The 18087-nt window shown below is 40.2% G+C and overlaps 1 protein-coding gene across 1 annotated transcript in view; it reads left to right on the forward strand.

The window, feature by feature from the left end:
* The window catches only part of TAF15 (TATA-box binding protein associated factor 15), a 50259-nt gene that overhangs the window by 26191 nt on the left and 5981 nt on the right, over positions 1 to 18087 (forward strand). Inside the window, exons 8-13 of the mRNA XM_019511502.1 lie at positions 8407 to 8441; positions 8999 to 9031; positions 9935 to 10044; positions 10478 to 10607; positions 16284 to 16373; positions 17834 to 17918. Of these exons, the coding sequence (XP_019367047.1) occupies positions 8407 to 8441; positions 8999 to 9031; positions 9935 to 10044; positions 10478 to 10607; positions 16284 to 16373; positions 17834 to 17918 (483 nt within the window). The remainder of the gene's footprint in view (positions 1 to 8406; positions 8442 to 8998; positions 9032 to 9934; positions 10045 to 10477; positions 10608 to 16283; positions 16374 to 17833; positions 17919 to 18087) is intronic.

The following is an 18087-nucleotide window of genomic DNA, read 5'->3' on the forward strand; positions in this document are numbered from 1 at the left end:
CCCCGCCCTGCTGCCCAGGCAGCTCCTGTCTGCATGCTTACTCATGCACTTACGTGCATTTGACCCCTGACAGCCAATCACCTTGCCCACTGTTCCCAGCCCCAAGCAGCCAGCCTGGGAAAGCAGAGGCAGAGCAAAAACCCAGACATTTGCTCACATTTGAAAAAAACACCTGGACATGAGGGCAGGGGGCTACAAAAGAGCACGTGTAGGAAAACCCAGGTGTATGGTAACTCCAACTGGTGCACTGCGAGAAAGGGAGCGGGCACCCCGTAGTCTCCATCCTGTCCCCCCTACCACATTCTGTTTCCTGCTGGGGCACTGTAGGGCTTCTGTTCCTTCCTGGACTGTGGCTGGCCCCAGGCTAAATGATAACTGGCAAGCTAGAACCAGTTATCATTGAGCTGATCAGTTAAACAATAAATAATTTAATTGTTCACATCCCTAAACCCCATGTGTAGCGTGCATGCCAGATACAGCACTCAGGGTGGTGCAGGGCACACTGCTTGCTTTGTGTGGCTCCAGACTTGCAGGCAGTACCATGACCTGGATGAAAGGGCTTTGTGAGCCATAACTTTGACACCCCTGACCTAGACCATACTATGAACTTGGAATGTAGTCGACTTTTGAAACTATATTATGTAGGACAAGATTTAAAAGCACGATCAGAAAGCACTTGGCTAAATGTTGTTGCTGACAATTATGGAACAGCTCTTTTTAAAAAAGATCAGCCCTTGAAGCCATTAAACATTTTTACAAAAATAAACATATTCATTTAAAAGACAGAGAGGGGACTTAAATATGGAATTCAGACCCACGGCTTGGCTAATTATCTGCCGCTAGTTGGGCTAGTAGGCTAAAACAGTCATAGCAACCTAATGGATGCTTATCTTGCTGGGATCCCATGACCCCAGCTGACTTCCTGCCCTTCGGGGGGGGGGACTGGACTTGATGATCTTCCGAGGTCCCTTCCAGCCCTAACGTCTATGAAATCTATGAAATTCACCATTTTTTGGTGTAGCTAGAAAACCGTAGTTTTCTACATTTATCTTTAACATGTTTAATTTAATCTATGTTAGTAATCCAGTTGATTTCACGTGTGTAGGCCAGCAGGATTAGGGCTTTAGCTTCTTTTTAATACCCCTGTAAATTGTCCAAACTACAAGTAAGGTTAGTATATCACAGTTATTTCCTGCAAAGTATGCTTTCATCCCTGATCAGATAATTCTGTAGGTGAAAAATATGCAGGAATTCAAACTAAGTCAGGAATCAAAGCTCTTGGTTACCCATAAACTGTTCTATTTTAACATGACCATTCCACTACCATCCTGTGCTGTTTTTATTGCTAAAACCTGTGAGGTGGAATGGGAAATAATTTTTTTTAAGCAAGCTCCTTTAGGATCTTTTTCACTTAAATCTCAACATTTCAAGACAGTTCTTTCACATACAAAACATAACATGACACTGTGCGGATATGTATTTTGTTGAACAAATTGTCTATAGATTCTTGTCTGGTACTAAATTGGTAGGTTTAACTTGTACTATAAAAATAAATGACTGTTGTAATTTGTTTTATATGCTTGAGCTAAAAGTGAAATTGTGTTCTGTAGCAGTGGTGGCCAGCCTTTGGCATGTGGGCCCCAAGTGGCACGGATCACCTGTTTGTGTGGCACATACCATATTAGGGATGGGGCAGGTACCTCAGCAGCATAGAGCAGAAAGCAGACTATCAGACCAGGCAAGGAGCATGGGGTGTGGTGCAGAGTGGCACATCAGGCAGGGAAGGGGGATTGGTGTGGTGCTTAGGGAGTGCTCAGGGCTTAATTTGTGGCACACCTGCCAAAATGGTTGTGTTGTGTCGTGTCATGTCATGGGTGTGTGTGTGTCCCGTTCTAGAATATATTTTAAACTAATCCAGTCATGTAGAACAAGATTGTGTCATTTCTAATATGGCTGGTCCCAAGTTGCATTTCATTGTGGCCACTTTGATAATATAGACGGACCCTGAGTTTTGTTACTAGATGGATGGCAAAATTTCTAGAACCCCATTAATATATAGTAGATGAATGTTAAAGAACTTCATGTTTCTTTATTGTGTTTTTTTCCACTAATGTATATGTAAGCGGCAGCAAAGTCTCTTCAAATGTTCAGTTTCAATTAGAATTGAGTTTAAAAACTGTAGCTGATCCATTGTAGGCTAGAGTCAGTACTTTCAGGATTTATACCAGGTTTTTTAAATGAAAGGGGGAAAAGTGGCACAGAACTGATGGACATTGTCTATTCCAAAGTTGTTTGCTTACAAGACAAAGGAAGATAAATTAATAGGTGTGAAAATAAATAGGTGAAAATAAACTTCTTAAGCAACATTTTGTTTTAAGCACCATTTACTATAACAATATAGTTAATCACACTGACATAAAAAATTCAATGGAAAGGGAAGAGCAGTGGGGATTTGAAAATCATCAAGGCAAGTACTGAAATATAACAAAACAGTTCTAATTCCTTTACAATTCCTTCCGTTCAGTACTATGGACATCGAATTTAAATTCTAATTTCTGTAACTGAAGTGTAATTGAATATTTTATCCCAGATGAAACTGCCTATTGTAACTTTGATAAAGGAGACTACTTCTAATGACTTTTTTTACTTCAGATTCTATGATTTCCTAGAAAAACAAAAGTTTCAGGTTAAATAACAAAAAAAAAAAAAAAAAAGTGTGTAGTGGGGAACAACTTCAGTAAGTAACAAATTGCAACTTCTAGTATCAGGGAAAATGTTAACAGAACATTTAAAACTACAAAAAACAGCCTGTGTTCATCTGTTGCTTCTGCTTCTTAGTGACTTTTCTATAAATAGTGTTTTGTCTTTTTTTAATTGGAGTATTTCCATTGGCATAAATAGTTAACTAGAAAGGCTTGCCTCAACACAGTTTTTGTATTCCTGCAACAATATAGGCTTAAATAGCATAGGAAGGGGGGAGTATGTATATTGTACTTGAGACTTCCAAAACACTGTCCATTTTTAAATCAATTTTGAATGGATTTATTTAGCAAAAGTATAATGCTTTTCTCTCAAAATGTTTTTGCTGTATTATGATGTGTGATATTTCTACCAAATCTGAGATCATGGTGTTTGAATGTCCTTTCCACTAGCCATTCACAAAAGTTCTCTCTCCTGGCATGTAAAATAAAAAAGCAAACACAAAAGGCTGTCACTGTTGCAGCTCTTCTTGTGACAACGTTCCCTCCCTGTTGCCCAGCTATTGATGTTCTTGCTATTTTGTCATTTAATCCTACTCTGAGCCAGTGTTGAGCAACATAATGATTAAAAATGCCAATAACTGGTTGTGCCAGGCTAGCTTTTGTTTTAACCAGGGGGGGTTTCCCATTGTAGAGGTATTTGTGCACTTGTGAAATTCCAGGATATTGTGGTCACAGTCTAATAATTATTTATTTAAACAAATTTGATAGTGTATTTCCATTAAAGTTCTGGATAAAAGTTGCTAAAAAAAATGCTCTGGGCTAGTATGATGGATCTGATTCACTTGGTATTATGATTCAGGAGTCAACAGTGTACAGTTCACTTGTAAAGTTCAAATTCATGACCTGTGGTGGTGGTAGTAGGGAGAATGTTAATAGCTTGTGAAAATCATTGTTTGAATTCAGTAACCCATATTCCTTAATTCAGGATTTCTAGATCACTACTACTTTTGCTTAGGATGATTACTGTTTTGTAATCTTGCTCAGTAACTACCGTTTTCAGAATGACTTTCTTTTAAAACAGGGGTTTTTTTGGTGCATCTCTTCCGACTTCTTTATGCCAAATAAAATTTAATTCAAGCCCCAGTGTTCTAGTTTTTAAAACTGATGCTCAGTTTCAGTAGTCTAATTTTGGCAAAAAGCAAGTGTTTACACCTATATTGTAAACTTTCTCTTAAAAAACAGGTTTATAACTAAAACCCAAGCAAAACCTTTGTAGTTTTAGCAAGCACATGGACTTCAGGGAGATTGCATGCTAACTACCTATATTGTTCTGTCGTCTTCTCTCTGCTACCTCCACCAATCCAATATGGGGAGATGCAGTACAGGATTTCTGTGGGCTTGTGGATAGAACACAATGCTGGGGGCTCATTCTGATTCCTGTTCTTGGCTTGGCCTCCAAGTTTCTTGAATATAATTACTTCCTCTTCATGCTGGGTCCCCATCTGAGAAATGAGTTTATCTTACGGGTTTATTGTTTAATTCAATCATTTTTAGCAGTTGTCTTAGTTCCATCAGTTGAAAGGTGTTCCGGAAGTAGAGTGGGTTTGTTACCTTAAATCTGAAAAAGTTTGCTCCATTATTGCAGTGTAACAATGATTATGACAACTCCATTTTTTGTATCAGAATGCATGGGCCTTAGTGGATGATGATTCTACCTTTGTTATACTTGTGCAGTCCTTTTTCACTTCAGTTGTATGGGTGAAATTAGAACAGAATTTCTCCAAAAATGTAATTACCATTTTGTTTAATGTAGAACTTTTTTGTGGAATGTTAAAGTTAAACCTCGTTGTAAGGTTGTTCTCTTACAAGTAGTTTATTTTCTTAAAAGTGAAAACTGTGTTTTGCTGCTAGTATCACGAAATTGTGGCCTAACCAAAGTGATTTGTGCTAAATTGCGCAACAAGGGCGGGTCCAGACAAGTGTGCACGTGAGAGATGCAGCGCTGCATTGCAGCACGGGAGTTTTTTTGATACTGGGAGATCCCAGTGTCAAAAAACCCATGCCTGAAAAAGGATGATGCACATGGTGGTAGTCTGCCACCCAAAACCAGAGCCTTGCCAGCCTGAGCCACACTCTAGCTGCTGGCCAGGTTTCCTGCTGCCGGATTGCCACCGCTGGAGGCCCCGAGGACCCCAGGTAAGGCTGCTGGGCCAGGTGCTGGCCCCAGTCTCTCCTACCCCACCCAGGGCAATTTGCTGCATGCCAGAGTGCAACTACATGGGCATTCCCTGGGGAGAGGTAGCAGTGGCACATATTGTGCCACTGCTGTTTGTCCCTGGGGAAAAGCATGTGTGTGCTTGTTTGGACATACCCCTAATGTTTTAAGGTAGTGTTTATGTGTACTATTAATCTTCACATAGAGCTTGAAAAAAATAAGCAGGGGCACTGTTCAGTAAATAGATAGTAATATTAATAATTTGTGTGTCCATGTGAAACTCCATACTTAACAGCATACACTTCACCTGTTGTCATATCTATTACACTTTCAGTGGTTACCTCCTAGTTCTGTTCCTTTAGGCTTGCCCATATTTAAGGATTTGCAGACAGCAATAAAAAGCCTGTAGCAAAATCTTTACCTTAGTAGCTATACTTATTTTTTCGATTATGTCTGGGGAGATCCGTGTATATCAGAAGGAAGAATTTAGCCCTTGGATTTTTAATATCACTCTTCCCAGTATACACTGCTTTTTCTCTCTTAAAGTAGTTCTGATATAGAGCTCTCTAAAAATGATAATAGTGTGCACCATTGATTTTTAAAAAAATGTAGTCGAAAAGCTGTTTAAAAGGTTTTAACAGAATGATGCTGCTTTCTTCAGCTGGAAGTAATACCAGTTGACGCATCCTCCTCCTGTAATTGATTTGTGAAGCAGTGGTATATCCATTATACCTAAGGTTCTGGGATATACAAAGAGGTTTGATGATAAAAGTGAAGCTGGATGAGTTATTAGAACAACAACAAAAAAGCTCGTCTAATGATCCTGTTTTCATAGCATTAGGTATAATTTTCAGGAGAAGTGGCAGGTGTTCCTTATGGCTGCCTGGAATTCAAACTTTCGTACCGATGGCATTGCTGAACTTTTTGCTGGTTCTTGACTGGTTTAAAGGATTGTTAAAACCTAGCACTATTGCTGTTCAGCTCCTTTACACAGTCAACATAAGGCAGTACAGAGTGTGGCACTACATAGTTACAGTGTACATACATAATGTATATTTATATTAAGAATTCAGTTGCTAAACTATCCAGTTACTAAGAATCTGTAAGTGACCTAAATTATAAGTCTTAGTACAGTATAAACTTGAGGCTGCACTGTATTAGCTGGTTAAAGCAAACATCTGTATGGGAGCTTATCCCTCATATAGGGTGTTTGGGGTACATATTCATGTACCTCTTTTAATGAGACTAAAATCTAACAGTGCTCAACAATACCAGGAGTGTAGCAAATGTAGAGTACATGTGAAAAATGGACCAAAATTTATAACTTATATTCATTCGCAGTGTATGCTACCCAATTGATGTAGACGGATGCATTAGTTTAGTTGGTCACATGAGACCAAGCAGATTATTGATTGCAAAGCACATTAAGACAAAACACTTTTTTTTGGTCTTATTCTGGAATCGTGGGGTATCCATTTTCCATTTTCACCCTCCTGTCAAAGTTGTCATGTTTCATAAAATCCTGGCTTCTTACTATAAATTGTGTCCTGTCCGTGTCTCTACCCACATCTTTTCTGCTACATATCTGCAATCAAAAATACATGCACATGGCTTATAGTTCAGGCCTAATGAATTGGGGGGGTAATACAGAATTTGAACATGAAATTAGTCTGATTTCATTTACTATAAATTAGTGTCAATAGTTGTAAATTAACAAATTTTATTCAGTGGCCTGTAATAAGGAGGATACGGAGAACCTTGTCCATAGCTTGGAGTGAATTGTGGGTAGCAGATTTCAAACAGAATTTTTATGACCTCATTTCTGGTTGTACCACCTGTCTTTAAAATGATCCATCCTTGAAGAGAGGCCAGCCTTAAATGTGTTTGGAACACATACATTTTCCTTTTTATATAGCTGAATAAAATTGTTTATGCGTAAGTAATTGCCACTTAGTTTTCCAAATAACACATGGTACAATAACTTAAAATCCGCAGCAGCAATCTATTAAAATACATCTCAGTTAAAGCTAATATTTCATGACTGAAATACCATTTTAGGTTATGTCATGTTATGCTAACTGTTACTATACAAGTTCTCCTAACTAAATTACATAGTACCTAATAACATTTTGACCCTCAGGTATTAATTTCAGACATAATTTTACCCCCTTTTGTAGAAAACTTATAGATTACAACTTTAAAAAAAATGGAATATATCTTGCATTCAGTATTCTACATTTTTCTACAACAGAACATGTATGTACCACATTCTAAAACAATGAATCCCATATTGAGGTGTCCTAGCTATCTTTGGTATCCTTTATTTTGGGTTCTTGACCCATGTTTGGAGTCTGACAGATTGAGATGGGTTTGATTTGAAAATTGAAGAGACTGCTTACTGTCAGTACGCTACTACAGAGGCTCCTTCTGCTGAAGACTCTGTGAAAGTTGGGAATGTTCAGTTAGTTGAGTATTTACTTGTATTTTTTTCTTTATCTTAGTTACTCAGCTTGGAAGTTCTTATGATGAAGAATAGATGAACTTGTCAGGTTTCTTATAGATAACGGTTTCTTATAGATAACCTCTACTCCCTAACTTAGAGCAGACAGTTCTAAAATATTTAAATGATCTGGCAATTAACTTAAAGAATTCTGCTGATATTTTTCCCCCTTTGTGTTTTTAAATATTGAGTATATTTAAATCTTTCCACATGAATGTAATTAAAATAATAAATTCTGGAGAATACTGCTACCATGGAAATCACACTTGATAAAATAGTCTTGGGGAGATATCAGGCTTTTACTTGTGATAAAATTGACTTGGGAAGGCATAATAAGCTTGTTTAAACTCCATTTATAGTCTTTCAAATTAATGTGTTAATATGTTAACTTGGTCTACATCTTATGCCACAGGTCTCAGAGTGAATTAATTGAAACTTCTACAGCTTGGCCACTGAAGCTTATTCTTATATATGCACGCTTTCTGTTTAATCTGAAATTTCTAGTAGTACCATATAGCCAAATTTCAACATCTTCCCAGATTTTTTTCCCCAGAGCATGGTTATTAATGCTAATTATTCCCACTTAATGAACGCATAACTTTAGTTCATTTTATTCCTGACACACAGTGATAATTACTCTGAGCTATTACTTGTATGTACAGTTAAAGCCTGTTAATTTTTTTTAAAGTATGCCTCTCTTCAAAACCCACCTTTAAATGGTATCCATTTGGAAAAGCATTTAATTTAACGCATCTACGTACCTTTATTTCAGCAACTCACTGGGAGCCTAGCTGTTAGACGTTATGCTCTTTGAAATGATTCATTTCCAGTTAGCTAATTTTTTAACTTAAATAATTAGTACGGGAAACATAGAAGTGATGCTTTAGGCAGTAACTCTCAACTTGTGATCAGTTAAGTGTAGATTGAGCCTTGGGCTCAGCACATAGAGACTTAAGGAAGAAATCATTTCTTCAATTTTTCCTCTGCAGTGGTGGTGACCGTGGTGGCTTCAAAAATTTTGGTGGTAAGTGCCGAGTATCAAAAATGTTTCAGTGGAAATTCTGTATAAATCTAAGAGCCACCGATACTTTGTTACTATCCAATAAACCTATTCTAGCATTTCTGTTTTGCTGAGGCTGGTGTGTTTGTGTGCTTTTAAAAATCAGTCTTAACGATAAGATGGATTTTTACTCTGTCAAACTGCATGAAAGAATTTGTGGGGACCAGTGACCTTTCCTGGCTTTTGTTTTGTTACAAATGCTGCTTAGAAAGATACTAGTGACAAAACTGGTAAACTGCTTGGTAATCTGACAACCAGCATTTGCAAGATAACACCAGCATAATATCAGTGTGGCAGCTGCTACATACTGCAAGTTAAAGAACATGTTAATATTCTACAGATGCTGAACATTTTAATCTAAATACTTTCTAAATCTCTGGTTAAAATCCTATATTTTTAGATACATTGCAAACATAGCTTGAATACTTGTTATATTAAAACAAACAAACAAAAAAAGAATTCCTTGGTTTAAATAGTCCTGTTTTTACCTTTTTTCCTTTTTTACCTGTCCTGTTCTGTAGGTCAAAGGGATTATGGACAGAAATCAGATGCTGGTAAGAAAACAAGGAATTTGGATTGCATCTTATCATAGTTCAGAATTTTTGGAATGTATGTACTCCTAAAATTCATGCCTGGAAATGTGATGTGAAATGTATTATTTCAATATGGTTTAACCCGATGGGCTCTTCTGGGAAAGATCAAGTTTGTTAATGGTATATAAGAACTTGATAAGAGTAGGGTTTTTTCCTTGTTTACGTGCCACAATGTCCAGCAAGTTGGAACAAACTTTTTCTAGTGAATGTTGGATCAGCTTGACTCTGTGTAACAGTATTAATGCTTCCCTGTAGATGCTGAAGTTCAGATAGTGTTCTTTTAAGAACGGACTCCTCATAATAAGAGAGTTCTTACACTTGAATGCATTCTTCACATTTTTTCTCCATTATTGCTGTTCACTTTTTCGCTTCGTTGAATTTGAAACTAAATTTAAATGGTGTTACTTTGTTTATAATTGCATCTTTTGAACAAGACTCCAACATTTTCCTAACAATGTTGGGACTTCCAAACTTTGTTGCATTTTTAAAAATATATCTCAACTATATTCCAACTGGAGTGTTCCAGTTAGAGGCATACTATAAAGCCTGTCTGCCAATCAATCTAGTGTGCCTTCTGTTATGCTGCTCCAAATCAAGTACTGTGCTCCTGCAGTTCTCCAGCTGATACTATTCGCTTCGACAGCAAAGATTTCTTGACTTCACAAACTAACCGGAGAGCTCCAAAAATGCGTGATCTCAAAGGCACTTGCTGGGCCTTGTGCATCTGAGTTTTTAAAATGGAGGGGATTTTCTTTGATGTGGAAGCATATCAATTTTTTTAACTGCTGTGATATGTAACAGCTGCATCTGGCTAATCCCCTCTGGCTAAGTTAGTTAAAAAAAATAACTTAATTTTTTTAATAGATACAGAGTCCGATAACTCTGATAACAACACCATCTTTGTGCAAGGACTCGGAGAGGATGTTTCAACCGATCAAGTGGCTGACTATTTCAAGCAAATAGGTATTATAAAGGTGTGTAAGGGGATACATTATTAAGAAAAGGCTTTGCCAGCATGTTAGAATAATAGATTCCCTCTGTGCTGTTACTATTCAGGGTGTTTTCTCTCTATCATTCCCCAACAGTTGGAGATCATTTTATGCTCCCAATTCACAGATGACAGCTTACTTCAAAGGAACTGTGAGCACTACCATTTTAGTAGCCCGGATCTTAGCTGTCATTTTTCTTGTTCTACTCCTAGCTCTATATTCTTTTTTCCTCCATTAAATGCACAAATGTATCCCTTCCTTTAGCAGGTCTCTCATGTTTCAGTAAGTTCAGTAGACCCAAGAATCTCTTCTACCAATAGTGTCTTAATTGCAACTGCTCTTACCATTAACTTGTTTGACTGGTCATTTCTTCATTAATTCAATACATGTTGAGGAAATAATTTATTTTTTTCTCCAGACCAACAAAAAGACTGGCAAACCTATGATAAACCTCTATACAGATAAAGATACTGGGAAATCAAAGGGAGAAGCAACAGTGTCATTTGATGATCCTCCTTCTGCTAAAGCAGCTATTGACTGGTTTAATGGTAAGATATTTTTTTTCCTGTTACACACAGGGGGAAAAACAGAGATTGCATATTAACACTTGCTCTAATTTTGATTGTTCCAGTTCTTGGAATTCTATTTCAAAGAGATTCCTGTGCACCTCTAGTGTGATAATTTAGTCATTAAGAAATAAAACATACCATTTGAATACTATAACTACATGCCAGTTGTTACTATGTGCCATTTAGTCTGAGAGTGGGTGTTGTCTGATGTTATTCAGGACAGCACAACTTCTCATGTCGAATTAACAATGGTAGCAACCAGGGGAATACAGATTTAAAAGGGGGAGAAAATACGAGAGTATTGGTATTACAGTATTCTGTTAGTGCTTAGAGGTCCACTTCACATTAAGGCCTGATTGTGCTAGGCACTTTGCATTTTAATAGTGAAAGGATAATTCCTGTGCTTCAGAACTTACTGTCTGAATAAACAAGATGGGCAAAGTGAGTTTCCTGTCAATGGCAGAGTTGGAAACTCCTGACTTCTGTTCTTGGTGCCCTGTCTGCTAGATTGTTTTGCCTCCCTAATGCTTCAAACGAAATCCTGTTAAGCAAACAGCAGTGTCTTAAGCCCTTTTGCAGTAGCTCTTTTTACCTGCATTTTGCACCACTCCCATTTTTCCCCTCAGTCTGTCTGGCTAATGTGGATACTTTAGCACTACATTGATACAAGTTGGAACATAAACTCTGGCATTGCATTATAAATAGCTGATTAGAAGTTGAAGTTATCACGCTAGTTTATTATTTCCTAAGAACTTCATAAAAGCATGTTGTTTATTATTTTAATCATGAGGCAATTAGTAAAACCAAAACAAACATCTCTTTTGCCTTGTAGTTAGTAATTATTATGTAGCTAATTGAAAGCACAGTTGAACAATTTTTAATACTGTACTGAAGCTCTACAGATGCTGAGTTTTCTGGAACTTGAACTCTTCTTCTCTCCACTAATGTGTTGCTACTAGTGATGCCCTTTTATAATAGTGTTTCAGATAATATCAATAACTATTCTAATGGCTTTGTGTTTTTAGTGGAACTTGGTGTGCACAGTTCTGGAGATCTGTGCCCAGTTCTGGAGCTGACATAATAAGCAAGAAGAAATCAAATAGCAGTTTTCAGTGTTGCCTTTTTTTGGATAACATAATGCACATTGGTTCAGTTTAAATGTTCCTGTATTATGTACCCAAGCAGTAATAGGTCCCAAGCATCCTGTGATGAACCTTAAGTTCATAAAGCCTGCTAATTGTGACTTTAGTCCCTATTCTCTGCCTGACTTCAGATTAACATAGCTAACTACTCCTCTTTAGAGAGCCAATCAAAGTAATGCTTTGAATATTACTGAAAAAACTTGCACATAAAATATGAATGATTTTGTGGAGCATACAGGTGACTATTCTTTTTCAGTGTGGTCTCCTTTTTCAGCAGTGGCCTTTTTCCACTGGTAAACAAGAGTGTGCATCCCAACATTGTAAAAGCCCTTGTCTTTGTTGCAAAGCACCTGTCACACAACCTCTGTCTTTTTGGTGGCATCCTGAAAATGTTGCCCTTGTGGTCAGTCTCATCTTCTGGGCTGCACAGAAAATGGGGCAATACAGGCCATCCAAACTATGGGATTGTCTCTGGTGCACAAGCTGATGTGTGGGTGAGGGTTGCCATGTGGAAGGAGTACCACAGACATGTCTCTGTCAGGCTCTTTGGATACAATACTTCAGTTCCTTCAGGATCTCCACATAGACCACTCTGTTTCCTGTGGCTTCCTTAAGCAAGAATCAGAAAGGAGAGTGAGCACCCTCAGTGTTCATGTCTTGCACAGGAGATAAATATTACTAGGCATTACTTTCTGACTGGCCTCATACAAAAGTGCATTTCTTTTTTTCCAAGTGGAAACCTAGGTTCAAATGTACAAGAACTTTGCTATCTGATTGGGGAACAAGATTATTTAACTTGTAAACAGTACTGGTGACAAGAATGCCAGGGAAATGCATAAGCCATCACCTTAGGCTCTTTTAATCTGAATTGCAACTAGACATCCTTGCCATCTGTGGTGGACATTAGGGCTGTGCGAAGCTTCGGTCACTGATTCGATTCGGAGGAGATTTGGCCCGATTTGGTCACGACCCCTATGTCCCTTTTGGCTGTGGCGCAAGTCAAACTGTCACCACCAAGCCTGTAGGTATGTTGGGGATTGTTTGCCCCCATATGGAGCACCTTACACGTCTGAGTGTTGAACTTCATCTGGTTCCAATCCGCCCAGCTCTCCAGCCTGTTTAGGTCTGTCTGTATCTGCAGCTTATCTGCTGGCATTACCATGCTCCCCCATAACTTGGTGTCATCTGCAAACTTGGCCTGGAGCTTTTCACCCCCACATCCAAATCATGGATAAAGATGTTGAAAAGCATCAGTCCAGGCACGGACCCCCGAGGGACACCAGTAGCTACTTCTCACCAGGATGACACAGATCTGTTCATGAGAACTCCCTGGGTCCTACCATGCAGCCAGTTTTCCACCCACTGAACTGTTGAGCAGTTAAGCCCACAATCTCCCAATATTTCCACAAGGATATCGTGGGATACTAGATCACAAAAGCCTTTTGGAAGTCTAGGTATATAATGCTGACCTTCTCTCTTGTGTACAGGTGACGAGAGACTTGTTTGTAGAAGCAGCTGAGATTGGTAAGACAAGACCTTCCCACAACAAAGCCATGCTGACTGTCATTCAGAATCTTACCCTCAATAAGCCTAGATTCTTTAATAAGTTTTTCCAGGATTTTACCTGAGATGGAGGTTAGGCTGATTGGCCTATAGTTGCCTGGGTCCTCCCTCTTCCCCTTCTTGAAAATGGGCACAATGTTGACCCTCTTCCAATCCTCGGGGATCTCCCCTGTGTGCCACAGTTTCTGAAAGAGTTGTGCCAGGGGTTCTGCAGTGACCTCAGCCAGCTCCATCAGCACTCTCTCGGGTGAAGTCCATCTGGTCCTGCTGACCTATAAATGTCTAGCTTTTCTAGTTGGTTTTGCACCAGCTCAGCATCCACAGTGGGAAGACTATAATTCTCACCATACCCCCTGTGATCCTTATCTCGCTTGTCTTTCCCCTTGGTCAGGTGAAATACTGAAGCAAAGTGGGCGTTCAGGAGTTCAGTTTTTTTTTCCTGAGGTTCCATTACCAGCTGTCCTGAGGTGTTAAACAGAGGCACCACGCTTCCATTTGTTTTTCTTCAGATCCCTACATACCTAAAGAAGGATTTCTTATTGTCCTTGACTCCCTTGGCTAATTTAAACTCAGTCACTGCCTTAGCTTTCCTAATCATTTCCTTACAAGTGCGGACCACTGTTGGGACAGTCCTCAAGAAGGACTCCGCCGTGTATACACCTCTTGTTTCATTTTCAAGAGGACCGCGATGTCCCTATTGAGCCAGGAGGGTTTGTCAGCCCTTCTGCTACCTTTCCTTTTCATGGGAATGGTTTTCTTTTGTGATTCAAGGTTTGTCCTTGAGGAACAACAGCTTGGTGCATCCCATTTGCCTTCCATCACTGGTCCCACATCGCCTCTCCTATGAATGCCCTGAGCCTGTCAAACTCAGCATTTTTGAAGCCCAGGACTTCAGTCTTGCTAGTTGATTTGTCAACCTTGCGGCAGACAGTGAACCTGATGAGCTCATGGTTGCTGTCACCCAGGCTACCCTCAATGTTCAAGCCACACACCAAATCATCTCCTTTGGCCAAGACAAAGTCTAGGAGAGCAGTTGGCCCTTGCACTTCCTTGGTAGAAGAGCTCCTCGATTTACAGTTGAGAAGCTACATGACCGATCCAACCTAGCCGAGGGTTCCTCTCAATCTATGTCTGGGTAATTGAAGTCGCCCATGACAACCAAGTCCTTTGCACACGAAGCCTCTGTCAGTTCTTGAGAGATCTCCAGATCCAGCTCCTCCCCTTGGTTCAGTGGCCTGTAGTAAATGGCCACACTTAGGTCCCTCTCACCTCGCCCCCCCCTCCCCCCCTTGAAGCTTGACCCAAAGGGTTTCAAGCTGCTTATATTTGGAGCCAACGTCAGCCTCCAGCAAGGTGTACTGCTCCTGGCATTGGTGTACAGGCAGCTGAGGCCTCCTAACTGACACCCTCGATGTCCTGAGATGCTGTGGGACAATAGTTCCGTTAGCATTTTCAAAAATATTTACCTTGGTGTCCTCCACGTGGGAGCTTTCCTGTGTGCCAGTCCCCAGGCATGCTCCACTTGGAGTTTTCCCATCCCCAGGAAAGTCAGTTAAAAGCCCTGTCTAGTAGATCAGCCATCCTGGCTGAGAACAGGGACTTACCTGTCTGTATGAGATGGATGCCATCTCGTGCCAGGAGTCCTCTTTCCCTGAAGTGTGTGCTGTGGTCGAAGAAACCAACGCCCTTGCAGTAGCACCATTGTCAGAGGTGTCTGTTTGCTTCTACACAGCCTTCCCTTTTGCGTCCGTGACCTGCAACAGGGAGCCCAAAAGAAAAAACTACTTGAGCCCCTAGTCCCTTGAGCCCAGAGCCCTGTAGTCACCCATGACTCATCTAGATTACTCCTGGCCATGTCATTCATGCCCACATGGATGAGGAGCCATGGGGTAGTAGTTGGAGGGACAGACGAGCCTGGGGATAGGCTCCTCTCTACAACGTCCCGGATGCGGGCCCCAGGAAGGCAACATACCTCTCTGGCCAAGGGGTCCATGACCCTCAGGAGAGAGTCCTCCCCGAACCTGGTGTCCCCTCCTGGGGGTGGGAGTACTTACCTCCTGAGTACTTACCACCTCCTCTGTTGTCTCTGTCAGAGTCTCCTCATGCATGATGAGGGGAGTGTACCTGTTATGCATCATCAGGGGAGGCATACCCCTAGCTCTGCATGCTCTGGATCTGGAGACTGCTGTCTTCCGGGTAGCTCTGGGAGGATCTTTGTGGCCAGTCTTCTTTGTGGCCACATTCTTCTCCACCTTCTTATTTACTTGTTCTTTTTCCTGGAGTAGGGCCCAGCAGTAACTGTCGATATAATCTTTGTGGGCCCTGATGGTGCATAGTTGATGTACCTCCTCCTCAAGCTCCTGCACTCAGCCCTCCAGAGACTCCACCAGGGAGCATACCCCACAAGTGGGGGTGCCCCCACGTGCAGTTGCCAGCAGCCGTGCCAGGCAGGCCCTGCAGTCTAGGGCCACAGGCTCTGTCTGGGTGGAGGTCTCAGTGATACCAGGATGCCTGCGGGTACGACAAGTCACCACCATGCCTGTTAAGTACTTCTGGTCCACTTCCAGGTCTCAGCATTCATGAGCCGTGCCTGGTACCTCAAGTTACATAGAAAAACCATATAAAGCCGTGTCTATGGTCAAATTGCTGATTCTCTGAATCGGAATCAAATCTTCAGATTCAACTGAGTCGAATCAGGACAGTGATCTGAACCAGTTAACTGAATTATTGTCCCCCGAATTGGGCCGAATCTGAATCCAAATCAAATACTGCCCGCTTAGCACACCCCTAGTGGACATGATATTTGAGCTAATACTTTCAGAAGTATATAAGGATTTTGCCCCATTGTCTTTTTTTTCTAGTAATTTAACAGTTCAGACTACTGTTGCCTGTTGAACTTGTTCGTTATTGAGGTCCTGTGAGCTGTGTTCACCTTTTCCTTTTATTCTAGGTAAAGAATTCCATGGCAATGTTATCAAAGTTTCTTTTGCAACCAGAAGACCTGAATTCATGCGAGGAGGTGGTGGTGGTGGCCGTCGAGGTGGTACTAAAACTTAGAAGGCCTTTTCCTTTTAAAAATTTAATGCTTTCACTTGTGATCTCTTTTAAAGAGTAGCTTCATAACAGTGACTTTTAATTACATACTGCATTATGCATACTGCATGGACTTCCGGAAGGCGTAGTAGAAAGGGGTGACTTTTAGGACAGGAGGGACTAGGGGTGGTACAAAGTATGTGCAAATTAAGTAAAACTGAATTCTGTACTTCAGTTTTTTTGGGCTATTTGCAATTTTGCACATTCCTTCTGATCTGGAGATATTGTAGTTTGAAGCTTATCTTGGCTTAAGATAAAGCACTGACTTTAAGGCTGGGCATATGGAACTGTACAACCCTGTGTTCCACTGTGGGTCTGCCTTTTGCCTTTGAATTTTAAAACACTTTGTCCAAAATCTTCAAAAGAGACTAAGCAGGTTAGGCAGCCAAGTTCCTCCTGGCTCTGAACAGGAGTTGGGTATGTAATTCCTTCACTTCCCCTTGAAAATCCCAGGCACTCTGCATAGTACATCTTTATCAGATGAGTCTGTTGGATATTAATCTGCATTTTGCAGGAAGAGCATTTTGCCCAGTGACTGGGAAGAAACACTAGTTTTTGGCCAAGCAGTTTTGGAGGCTAAAAAACAAATCCTTTTAACAGCTGTGTTTGGTGTGAAAGTTCACCACTTCTATGCTAAAAGCAAGTGTTGTGGTGTTCTAGTGTCTACATAGGAAGAACACTAGAGTTATTGGCCAGAGGGAATATTTCTTTTTAGCTCTTATGAAGTGACTTGGTCTGCCCATATTTGTTTGCCATTGTATCAAACAGTGACATTTTTAGTAATGCACATTTAAAAAAAAAAAAAATTAACTGCCGGATACAGGATTCAAACAGGGTAAGCTGTTGTTGTGCGGGTAAGAAGTTGTACAGAAACCATACAAAGCAGATTTCTCTGGCTGCCGGGTGCTGTTCCCACACACGATTTTTTTCCTGTTGCCATGAGTTGAACTCTGCATCTGACACACATCTACAGTTAACGACATGTATTCATTGGGTTTACTGACATTTAGAGGCTGGTCAGATGCTGCAACTTCTAAGTGTTAGTTACCTTGAGATGTATATATCTTTTAAAATATTAAACATAATTGCCTCTTGGCTATTTTTAAAGTCTAGCATTATGTGGGAGACATTTTTTTTAATGGTTTTTCAATTTCATACTTCAATAAAGTATACAATCTTATACTTTATTGTCATTGACAAGCTGATACCCATTTGTGGAGTTCCCAATTCATTTCCTGAAACTAATGTAGAACAGGGAGCTATTAAAGCATCCAGCTACTTTCTTCCACCAAGAAAGTCTATCACTTGGGCTTTGAAACCAGTGATAGCCCTTCAGTAAACATTTCTCATGAGTAGGTCCATAAAAGCAATTCCCCTAGTTTATTCTGATTATAATTCTGTCTACAGGTTCACGAGGTGGATATGGAAGAGGTGGGGGCTTCCAGGGTAGAAGTGGGGAACCCAAAAATGGTGATTGGGTTTGTCCTAACCCGTAAGTGTTACTTTAATTGAGCAGTGGTTTTTCATGTATCCTCATTGAGTTTCCTAAGCAACTGAGCGTGTGGAATCTTTTTATCTTTTCCAGCACCTGCAGTAACATGAACTTTGCTCGTAGGAATTCCTGTAATCAGTGTAATGAGCCCAGACCAGAAGATTTGCGA

This window comes from Gavialis gangeticus, unplaced genomic scaffold (assembly GCF_001723915.1).
Source record: "Gavialis gangeticus isolate Ggan-Ray unplaced genomic scaffold, GavGan_comp1, whole genome shotgun sequence".
Lineage (NCBI taxonomy): Eukaryota > Metazoa > Chordata > Crocodylia > Gavialidae > Gavialis > Gavialis gangeticus.